The 11,426-nt window shown below is 41.9% G+C and overlaps 1 protein-coding gene across 1 annotated transcript in view; it reads left to right on the top strand.

Annotated features, from left to right (window-relative positions):
• The first annotated feature begins 158 nt into the window (after positions 1-158).
• abraxas2 (abraxas 2, BRISC complex subunit) overlaps positions 159-11,426 on the top strand; it is a 47,599-nt gene continuing 36,331 nt past the window's right edge. The window contains exons 1-2 of the mRNA XM_060842017.1: positions 159-251; positions 1,266-1,356. Of these exons, the coding sequence (XP_060698000.1) occupies positions 180-251; positions 1,266-1,356 (163 nt within the window). The 5' untranslated portion in view covers positions 159-179. The remainder of the gene's footprint in view (positions 252-1,265; positions 1,357-11,426) is intronic.

The following is an 11,426-nucleotide window of genomic DNA, read 5'->3' as shown; positions in this document are numbered from 1 at the left end:
GAAATGAGGAGGGTGTGCCAAGCAGGCTAAAATAAAAGCCTGAATTTATGCACAGCAATGAGACAAGGGGGCGGAAGTGAGGAAACTGCGGGGCGGAAGCTGTCCACCTTTAGGGGACAGTGAGTGGACCGGAAGTGCCCGCGCCGCGGTGGGGTGTGGGTGGGAAGGTTGTAAAAAAGATGGCCGCCTCCGTCTCGGGCTATACTTTCAGTTCTTTAGTTTACCATCACGCCAACAGCCCCTCGGACCATGTAGGTAACAGCGCTGTCGCTATTTCCCCACTTTCCCCAGAACACGGCTGAGCGCTCGGATACCGGTAGCTCGTTGGGAGCGGGTGTTTTCGGGCTGCTGAAGAGAAAGGCCGAGTCGGTGTCTCTTGTCGCTCCAGACCCTGGCCTTTCCTCGCAGGAGGGATCGGGGTTTGTTTAAGAAAATGATCCTTGAGCCCGCAGAATCTGAGCCTGGGGATTGTGATAGGCCCGGGCTGGGACGGCTGGCGGTAGCTGTCCTACCCCCCGCACATCCCAAACGCCGTGGCGGAAACCGGTGACTAAACGGTGCATTTTGCAGCTGGGGGTTTCTGGGCAATGAGTCTGTTCCAGGACTCGCCTCTTTGCTGCCTTGACGCGTATGCAATCCTCTTCATTTGGTTCGTTCTGTTTCTGATTTCTGCTGGGTTTTTTTCCGTTAAAATGTATTTCTCCAAAGGTTTTCTTCAGCGAAAGTGGTAAATAGATGTAAAGTTTTATGGTGATAAATGCGCTTCGATGAGGTTTACCTTTGTAGAACTTTAAAATGCCTTTGCTGTGAGTTTGTTTTAATCGGGCGCTGTTTTCTTGATTCAGAACGGAAGTTATCGAAAATACTCAGCAGGTCGAGCAGCATGTGAGAAGAGAGGAAGAGTTCAGATTTCGTCAGAACTTCACTTTTTTGAAGTTTAAATTGTTGGTGTAGAATCTCTTTATCAGCCAGAATGATATGAGTCTCGAGTGTTTCTAATGATCAAATCTAGTATTAAAATGGTCAGAAGTGAATTATACTTACCAAGTTGTTAGAAATTATCTTGATCAAACAATTGAGCTAGCAATATTTTCACAGGCTTGTCAATACAGTCATTTTATTCTCATGTTAATCTACTGGAGAGTTTTGGATCAGTAAAGTGCACGGTTATTACTTGAAAGTACTTTTTTATTTTTATTCCTGTAGTTTATGAAAGTTTGCATTTTGTTTTCATTGCTCTAATTTGACTGAGTTCTCTACTGCAGGAAGGATTTCTTTTGGGAGATGTGAAACAACTAGAGACTTTCAGTATTAGTGATTCACAGATCAGCAACACTGAGCTTCTGCAAGTAATAGGTAAGTCTGGTAATCTTATACATCAAAGTGGTAGCAAGAGATTTGGGTTGCAATCTGATCCATGCTGCAAGTTATGAGTTTGGAAAATATCTATTTTTGTGTGGATTGGTATTACTGGTGTAATTTTTTAAAATGAAAATAATCAGAAAAATTAATATTTATCAAACAGCTTCTGATGAAAAGGTGGAAAGTGGTTTTGTTTTAATTTCAGCTTCTGTCCAGGCTTCCTGAAAAAATATAACCCAAGTGTCACCATTAATGGTGCATTATATCAACTTTAAAAATTGGAAGTATTAAAATGTCAAAATTAATTTTGTGAATGCATTTGGCTTTAGTAGTGTTTGTAATTTTCCTTTGCAACAAAGTAGTTCATTTTTGTTTCGAATCTACTGGAAATAAATGTGATGCTTAAGTTGTTAACTTTGAAACATTTTCATCTTGACTGGGAATTAATGTTTGGTGAGGAATAAGTGAACTGAATCGATCCAAATGATATGATTTTTCATGGATGCAGTGAGATATCACAGATAATGCTTGATACAAGCACGTTATTATTTGCAGAGCCATTGTAAATGTACTTTTTAACATTTCAGATTTATTTGGATGTATCAATAAATTTTGGGGTTTGCATTTCAGGCCTATGGATGCTTTTGAGCTATTGCAGAAATGTTGGTTTGATTTATCATAGTGATCAAATCAGTGAAAGATGAAGTGCACAAGCGCGCACAGTTAGAATTCTGTCAGTACATGAGCTGAATTCAAGCTTTTCTTTCTCCTTTCCTTGATTCTTTTAAAGCTAGAATTAACATCTGTTGTGATTATAAAGCTGTTTGATTCCTCGTATGGGGGTGTCAGTCTCATTCTATATCTTTGATTTTGTTTAATATAAATATGCAAAGAGTGGTTGGTCCTGCACCTGTTGAGCTTCCTGCTGCAGAATTTGTGAGAAACTTAGAGTGAAGCATGTAGCATGAATGCACATGACTAGTTTTCCCAAATCTTAAAAGGAATGTTAGAGCTACAGAAGAAACAATGCGGAAAGTTTTTTTTCATGCCCATCCATTGTGGTTTAATAGACTTTGATTAATAAGTTGACAACTTTAGGTAAAACAAAAAATTAAGTGCCTTAGTGTTTTCTGCATTGAATATTTTATAACATTGATATAAAGGCAATCATTGTGCTGTAGAATGTTGGCCACTTTGGGAAAGTGAGGACTGCCAATGCTGGAGGTCAGAGCCGAAAAGTGTGGTGCTGGAAAAGCACAGCCATTCAGGCAGCATCCGAGGAGCAGGAGAGTTGACGTATTGAGCATAAGCTATTTTTGGAAAGTGTTGAATATTATTTACTGTGCTTATTAAATTAAAATTTATGTGCAGAAGTGTTTTGCGCAGAAAGCATTGAGGTGTCATATGGTTTCAGATACTAATGATCTGGGCAATTAAATTGTTTTCGCAACGACTGACACTAATAAAAGTTTGTGTAGTTGATATGTCTCGCATTCACTGTTTTGAATGTTCCTGGTTGCAGGTGCTTGACTGATTTGTTTTAACATTAAACCCTCCCCTGTGGCTATGAACACTGAGCCTAAAAATACGGAAATAAACATCTACAGACCAGTTTTAAGCAGACATTGTTAGACAGATTTTAACCAGATGCATATGACTAGAATGTGGGAGAACATTTTAAAGTTACTTTATATTGAGCAAGGTGACCCAACATAGTGGAATATAGATATTAATTAAATATAAACTCTAATTGAATCGTATGACAGTGCAAAGAAAAACAAAGCCTGTTGTGTGTTGGCCTTGCCTTAGTTATTTTATCAGTCTGCAATGAAATTGGAGAGCTGTACATATAAAGGATGTACTGATCAAAATGAGTACAGTTATTGTATTGTTTAACACCATTGTACAAATGAATACCAGGCAGTATGTGAAAGTAAGGTGTTTGGCTTGCTAATGGAGTAACCAATAAGACTACACTCAAGAAAATACCTAAGACAATATTCAAGTTCACAACGGGAAATTTAGTCCGAAGTTGCTGATGTTAGGAAGAAGGACTGAAGACTTCAACTGTGAACTGTTGTTCGAGTCATAGAGAAGTACAGCACGGAACCAGACCCTTCAGTCCAACTCGTCCATGCGGACCAGATACCCCAACCTAATCTAGTCCCACTTGCCAGCACCTGACCCATATCTCTCCAAACCCTTCCTATTCCTATACCAGATGCCTTTTGAATGTTGCAATTGTACTAGCCTCCACCACTTCCTCTGGCAGCTCATTCTATGCACGTACCACCCTCTGTGTGGACAAAGTTGTCCCTTGGATCTCATTTATATCTTTCTTTCCCCTCTTACCCTAAAACTATACTCTATAGTTCTGGACTCCCCCTACCCCAGGGAAAAGACTTTCTGTTTATCCTATCGATGCTCCTCCTGATTTTTATAAACCTCTATAACGTCACCCCTCAGCCTCTGATGCTTCAGGGAAAACAGCCACAGCCTATTCAACCTCTCCCTATAGCTCAAATCCTCCAACCCTCACGACATCCTTGTAAGTTTTTTCTGAACCCTTTCAAGTTCCATAACTTCCTTCCGATAGGAAGGAGACCAGAATTGCATGCAATATGCAAATATCTTCCATGTCCTTCTCCACAGTAAACACTGATGCAAAATACTCGTTTAGTATCTCCCCAATCTCCTGTGGCTTCACACAAAGGCTGTCTTTCTGATGTTTATGGGGTCCTATTCTTTCCCTAGTTAGCTTTTGTCCTTAATGTATTTGTAAAAACCCTTTGGGTTCTCCTTAACCCGATTTGCCAAAGCTATCTCATGTCCCATTTTTGCCCTCCTGATTTCCCTCTTAAGTAAACTCCTACTGCCTTTATACTCTCCTAAGGATTCACTCAAGCTATCCTGTCTATACCAGACATACGCTTCCTTCTTTTTCTTAACCCTCAATTTCTTTAGTCATCTAGCATTCCCTAAACCTACCAGCCTTTCATCCTAACAGGAATGTACTTTCTCTGGACTCTCGTTCTCTCATTTCTGAAGGCTTTCCATTTTGAGCTGCGAACATCTGCCCCCAATCAACTTTTGAAAGTTCTTGCTATTGTGGAAACTCAGAGTATTACAAGCTATTAAAGATATTTTTGATCATATTAAAATCAATCATTATTGTTTTGACGTCAATAATACATTTGTCAAATCTGTATACCAAGGTTGATTATTAAATTGGTAGTTAATATTGTGCTCTCAAAAAAAAGCCTGTTTACCTGTGCAGCCAAGCTCTGAACTTTATGCATGTTATTTGAAAGAGAACGATGAATTTATATTATGTCTTAATCATTTTTCTCAAATGTTGAGCATTTGAATAGTGCCTTTTAGTCAAGATATCCAAGGTGATTTACAAGAAAGTAATTTCTAAAATTTAGTTTGCATTCCACATCCAGTTTGTCTTAAAGTTCCACACAGTGCAATCAGATAATTGATCATATAGACTTTTTGGGGAACACATTATTCTTTTAATTGTGATGCCTGACTTCTTTTTAGCTCATTCTTGAAAGCTGGTCATGGGATGTGTGCTTCAAATGCAATTATTGTCTTCCTTAATTGCCCTTGAGAAGTTGCTGGTGAGCTACTTTTTCAGCTGCTGCAGCCCAGCTTGTGTAGAGACACCAAGAGTGCTGGGAGGAAATTCCAAGAATTTGACCCTGTAACAGTGAGGGATGTCCCTTCCAAGTCAGAATAGTGAGTAGCTTTCAAAGGAACTTGATGTATTACTTCCACATATCCACTGCCCCCCTCCTTTTGGGTAAAAGAGGTAATTGGATCAATAGTTGCTATCAAAGAAACCTTTATTGGTGTTGCACTGCAAATCATGGATGTGGCTGTTACTGTGTGTTAATGGATGGGACACTAATTATGCAGACTGCTTTTAACCTGGGTGATATCAAGTTTTTTGAATCTTGGAGCTGTGTTCATCCAGGCAAATGGTGAATATTCCATTCCCAATCTTAACTTTGGGTCTTGAGCGATGGGCAAGTTTTGAGGAGTCAAGATGTGAGTTCTGTTTTTGGGGTGGCATGGTGGCTCAGTGGTTAGCACTGCAGCCTCACAGTGCCAGAGACCCAGGTTCGATTCCAGCTTCAGGCTACTATTTGTGCAGAGTTTGCACATTCTTCCTATGTCTGCGTGGGTTTCCTCTGGGTGCTCCGGTTTCCTCCCACAGTCCAAAGATGTGCAGGTTAGGTAGATTTGGCCATGCTAAATTGCCCATAATGTTAGGTGCATTAGTCAGAGGCAAATGGGTCTGGGTGGGTTATTCTTCGGAGGATCAGTTTGGATTTTTTGGGCCGAAGGGCCTTTTTCCACGTTGTATGGAATCTAATCTAATCTAATTCCCAACCTTTTAACATGCTCTAATTGGGTTTCCAATCACCAAAAACCAAATGATGTAGGAGCAGAAGTAGACCATCCAGTCTGTCATGGATTAGTGGTGCAGGGAACATCTCCGGGACACCCACATCAATCAACCACACCGCGCTGTGGCCCAACATTTCAACTCCCCCTCCCACTCTGCCGAGGACATGGAGGTCCTGGGCCTCCTTCACCCCGCTGCTCCCTCACCACCAGACGCCTGGAGGAAGAACGCCTCATCTCCCACCTCAGAACACTTTAACCCCTGGGCATCAATGTGGACTTGAACAGTTTCCTCATTTCCTCTTCCCCTACCTCATCCTAGTTCCTAACTTCCGGCTCAGCACTGTCCCCATGACTTGTCTGGACTTGCCCTACCTGCCTGTCTCCTTTTCCACCTATGCAGGTGAAGAAGGGCTTATGTCCAAAACATCGAATTTCCTGTTCCTTGGATGCTGCCTGACCTGCTGCGCTTTTCCAGCAACACATTTTCAGCTCTGATCTCCAGCATCTGCAGACCTCACTTTCTCCTCCTTTTCAACCTCTCCACTCCACCCTCTCCTCCCTGACCTATCACCTTCATTGTACCCTGTGCTACTTTCTCCCGACCCCTACCCTCCTCTAGCTTATCTCTCCACGCTTCAGGCTCACTGCCTTTATTCCTGATGAAGGGCTTTTGCCCGAAACGTCGATTTCACTGCATTTTGGATGCTGCCTGAAATGCTGTGCTCTTCCAGCACCACTAATCCAGCATCCAGTCTGTCATGTCTGCTCTGTCATTCAGTAAGATCGCAGCTGATCTGATCATCCTCAACTTCATTTTCTGATCTTTTCCCACATAACCCTTGATTCCCTTACTGGTTAAAATCTTGAATATTCATAACATCTCACACTTGACAGTCCTCTGCAATAAATTATTCCTCAAATTCTCAACCTTATCAGAGAAGAAGTTTCTCCTCTTATCTGTCTTAAATGTACAATCTCTTATTCTGAGATTATGCCCTGAAGTTCGATACTCATCTTCCGCATCCAATGTGTCAAGGCCCCTAAGAATCTTCCATGTTTCAATGAGGTGACCTCTCATCCTTAAATTCCAATAAATACAGGGCCAGCCTGTTTGACCATTCCTCCTAAAAGCAAAAGTGGGTACTGCAGAAACTGGAGATTAGAGTTGAAAGTGTGGTCCTGGAAAAGCGCGGCAGGTCAGGCAGCATCTGAGTTGCAGGAAAATCAATGTTTTGGGCAAAAGCCCTTCATCGGGATCCCTTTGTACCTGCTATCAGCTTGGTGAACTTTCTCGAGACTGCCTCAAATGCCAATTTATCTTTCCTTAGATAAGTGACCCAAAATGGTCACAGTATTTCAATAATAGTCTGTCTTAACCTGCACATCTTTGGACGGTATAGTCTTAGCAAGATCTTCCTACTTTTAATACTACAATGCCTTTGAAGTACCAACACTATTTGCTTTCCCCATTAGGCCAAACTTGTGATTCACACTTGAAGACTCCATTTTGGCAGTTGCCCTTAATTTTTTTTAAAAAGATGTCTGTTTTACCTGTGACATGAAAATTTAATTCCAATATTATGCATGTTTTGTAGAAGATGAAAGAGCTGTCTCCTTGTGCTGTAGGTATATCCACAATGCTCTTAGGGAGGGAATTTCTGAATTTTGACCCAGCAACAGTGAATGAATGGAAATAATATCTTTAAGTCAGGATGGTGAATGGTTTGGAGCGGAAGCTGCAGGTGGTAGTGTCCCCATGTACCTGCTGCTCTTGTCCTTCTAGATCAAAGTGGGTATGGGTTTGGAAGATGCTGTCTAAGGTTCCTTATGAACAGAACCCACTGCTAAATCTGAGTGGTGGTGGAGGGAGTGAATGCTTATGTATGTAACGCTAATCAAAGTGGGCTGTTTACTCCTGGATGGTGAAAGTGAGGACTGCAGATGCTGGAGATCAGAGCTGAAAATGTGTTGCTGGAAAAGCGCAGCAGGTCAGGCAGCATCCAAGGCATCCTGAAGAAGGGCTCATGCCCGAAACATCGATTCTCCTGCTCCTTGGATGCTGCCTGACCTGCTGCACTTTTCCAGCAACACATTTTCTACTTCTGGATGGTGTCAAACGGCACCTGTCCAGGCAAATGGGAAGTATTTGATCACACTCCTGACTTGTGCCTTGTCAATGGTAGGTAGGCTTTGGGGAGTCAGGAGGTGAATTGCTTGTCACAGTATTCCTGGCATCTGACCTGCTCTCATAGCCACTGTTTAAGTTGAGTCCAGTTCAGTTTCTGGCCAATGGTCTCCCCAAGGAGGAGGATAGTGCAGATTTGCTGATGTTAACAACATCTGAATGTCAAGGGGTGGTGGTTAGATTCACCTTTTATTGGAGATGGTCATTGTGTGGGTATTTGTCAGCCCAAGACTGGATATTGTTCAAATCTTGTTGCGTTTGAACATGGTCTGCTTCAGTATTTGAGGAGTCGCAAATGGGGCTGAACATTGTTTAGTCATCAGTGCACATCCCCACATGGAACCTTATGATGGAACGAAGGTCATTGAAGCAGCTGAAGATGATTGGATCTATACACTATCCTGAGGAACTCTGCAGAGTGGTCGTGGAGCTGAGATGACTGACCTCCAAAAACCATAATTTTTTTCCGATGTGTTAGGTATGACTCTAACCAATGGAGAGTTTGCTCACTGCTTTCCATTGATTGCAGTTTTGCTGGGCTCATTGATGCCACTTTCAGTGGAATGTGGCCTTGATGTCAAGGGCTGTCAATCTCACTTCACTTATGGAATTCGGTTGTTTGTCTATGTTTGAGCCAAAGCTGTAATGAGGCCAGGAGCTGAGTGTCCTTGGCAGAACCCAGATGAGGCATTACTGCGGCTGAGCAAGTGCTCTTTGATAGCACTGTTGATGACACCTTCCATCACATGAGTGAGAGTAGACTGATGGGGTGGTAATTTTCCACATTGAAGGGCCCTATTCTCTCAAAGATCAGCAAGGTGGCCTTTATGTGAAGCTACAGAAAATGGGGGAGATACTAAATGAATATTTTGCATCAGTATTTACTGTGGAAAAGTATATGGAAGATATAGACTGTAGGGAAATAGATGGTGACATCTTGCAAAATGTCCAGATTACAGAGGAAGAAGTGATGGATGTCTTGAAACTGTTAAAAGTAAATAAATCCCCAGGACCTGATCAAGTGTACCCTAGAACTCTGTGGGAAGCTAGAGAATTGATTGCTGGGCCTCTTGCTGAGATATTTGTATCATCGATAGTCACAGGTGAGGTGCAGGAAGACTGGAGGTTGGCTAACGTGATGCCACTGTTTAAGAAGGGTGGTAAGGACAAGCCAGGGAACTATAGACCAGGGATCTTGACCTTGGTGGTGGGCAAGTTGTTGGAGGGAATCCTGAGGGACAGGATGTACATGAATTTGGAAAGATGAGGACTGATTAGGGATAGTCAACATGGCTTTGTGTGTAGGAAATCATGTCTCACAAACTTGATTTGAGACTTTTTTTGAAGAAGTAACAAAGAAGATTGAGGGCAGAGCAGTAGATGTGATCTATATGGACTTCAGTAAGGCGTTCGACAATGTTCCCCATGGGAGACTGATTAGCAAGGTTAGATCTCACAGAATACAGGGAGAACTAGCCATTTGGATACAGAACTGGCTCAAAGGTAGAAGACAGAGGGTGGTGGTGGAGGGTTGTTTTTCAGACTGGAGGCCTGTGACCAGTGGAGTGCCACAAGGATTGATGCTGGGCCCTATACTTTTCATCATTTACATAAATGATTTGGATGCGAGCATAAGAGGTACAGTTAGTAAGTTTGAGATGACACCAAAGTTGGAGGTGTAGTGGACAGCAAAGAGGGTTACCTCCGATTACAACAGGGTCTTGACCAGATGGGCCAACGGGCTGAGAAGTGGCAGATGGAGTTTAATTCAGATAAATGCGAGGTGCTGCATTTTGGGAAAGCAAATCTTAGCAGGACTTATACACTTAATGGTAAGGTCTTAGGGAGTGTTGCTGAGCAAAGACCTTGGAGTGCAAGTTCATAGCTCCTTGGAAATTGAATCGCAGGTAGAAGGCGTTTGGTATGCTTTCCTTTATTAGTCAGAGCATTGAATACAGGAGTTGGGAGGTCATGTTGCGGCTGTACAGGACATTGATTAGACCACTTTTGCAATATTGCATGCAATTCTGGTCTTCCTATCGGAAAGATGTTGTGAAACTTGAAAGGGTTCAGAAAAGATTTACAAGGATGTTGCCAGGGTTGGAGGATCTGAGCTACAAGGAGAGGCTGAACAGGCTGGGGCTGTTTTCCCTGGAGTGTCGGAGACTGAGGAGTGACCTTTATAGAGGTTTACAAAATTGAGGGGCATGGATAGGCTAAATAGGCAAAGTCTTTTCCCTGGGGTTGCGGAGGCCAAAACGAGAAGGCATAGGTTTAGGGTGAGATATAAAAGAGACCTAAAGGGGCAACCTTTTCATGCAGAGGGTTGTGCGTGTATGGAATGAGCTGCCAGAGGAAGTGGTGGAGCTGGTACAATTGCAACATTTTAAGAAGCATTTGGATGGTTATATGAATAAGAAGGGTTTGGAGGGATATGGGCGGGTGCTGACAGGTGGGACTAGATTGAGTTGGGATATCTGGTCAGCATGGATGAATTAGATGAAAGGGTCTGTTTCCATGCTGTACATCTATGACTCTGTCCATGTTTTAAATGTACTGGAAGAGCTTGGCTAGGGGAACAGCATTTCCGGAGAGTGACTCTTCCGTACTTGTGCCAGAATGTTGTTGTGGCCCATAGCATTTGCAGTATCAAGACTCCAAATATTTCATGATATCAAGTAGAGTGAATCTAATTGGCTGAAGATTGTATCTGTAATTCTGGGGACCACTAGTAGAGGCAAAGATGGATCATTCACTTGGCACTTCTAGTTGAAGATTGTTGCAAATGCTTTAGCCTCATTGATATGGGCTCATCCATAGTTAAGGGTGGGAATATTTGTGGAGCCACCTTCTCCAATGGCTTTATGAATTGTCCATCACCACTGGTGACTGAACATGGCAGGGCCTCTGAGATTAGATCTGATCAACTGAAGCGCTCTGGTATTAAGGCAATTATTTATATTCAAATAATGTTTCAGGGAACAGGGAAAATGTGGGAGAATGGCTCAGTCATAATGTTCATTTAGCAAGCTCATACAGACGTGATGGATCAGATGGTGGTCTCTTGAGATTCTGTGGTGTTGATTTGAATCCATTAGACTTGCTTCCATTGTCTGAAGTAATCTGATTTAGATGCTTAATCTGAATTTGCATTTGTAAATTCAGCTGTTCTCTCAAGTGAACTCAGTACAGTTAATAGTGTTCCTACCATTGTAAAAATCTCTGGCATAGTCAGAAAACTCTAAAGTTGACAAGAATTGAGAATGTAAAATTTTTAGTTTAATTCAATAGCATGAAGAGTTTTTTTTTTGTAGAATTAGTCAAGTAGTTTTCTAAACCAACTACCAAATTTTTAATACTCTTTTAAAGCTTGTAAGATTATACAGCATTAGTTGAATAGAAATAACTTGGTTTCTAAATACTCCTAAAAGTCATAGGATAGTGTAATCTGTTGGACAAT

This window comes from Hemiscyllium ocellatum, chromosome 22 (assembly GCF_020745735.1).
Source record: "Hemiscyllium ocellatum isolate sHemOce1 chromosome 22, sHemOce1.pat.X.cur, whole genome shotgun sequence".
In the NCBI taxonomy this organism is placed as follows: Eukaryota; Metazoa; Chordata; class Chondrichthyes; order Orectolobiformes; family Hemiscylliidae; genus Hemiscyllium; species Hemiscyllium ocellatum.
The sequence above is the reverse complement of the archived record's forward strand: the minus strand, read 5'-3'. Positions and strand labels throughout refer to the sequence as shown.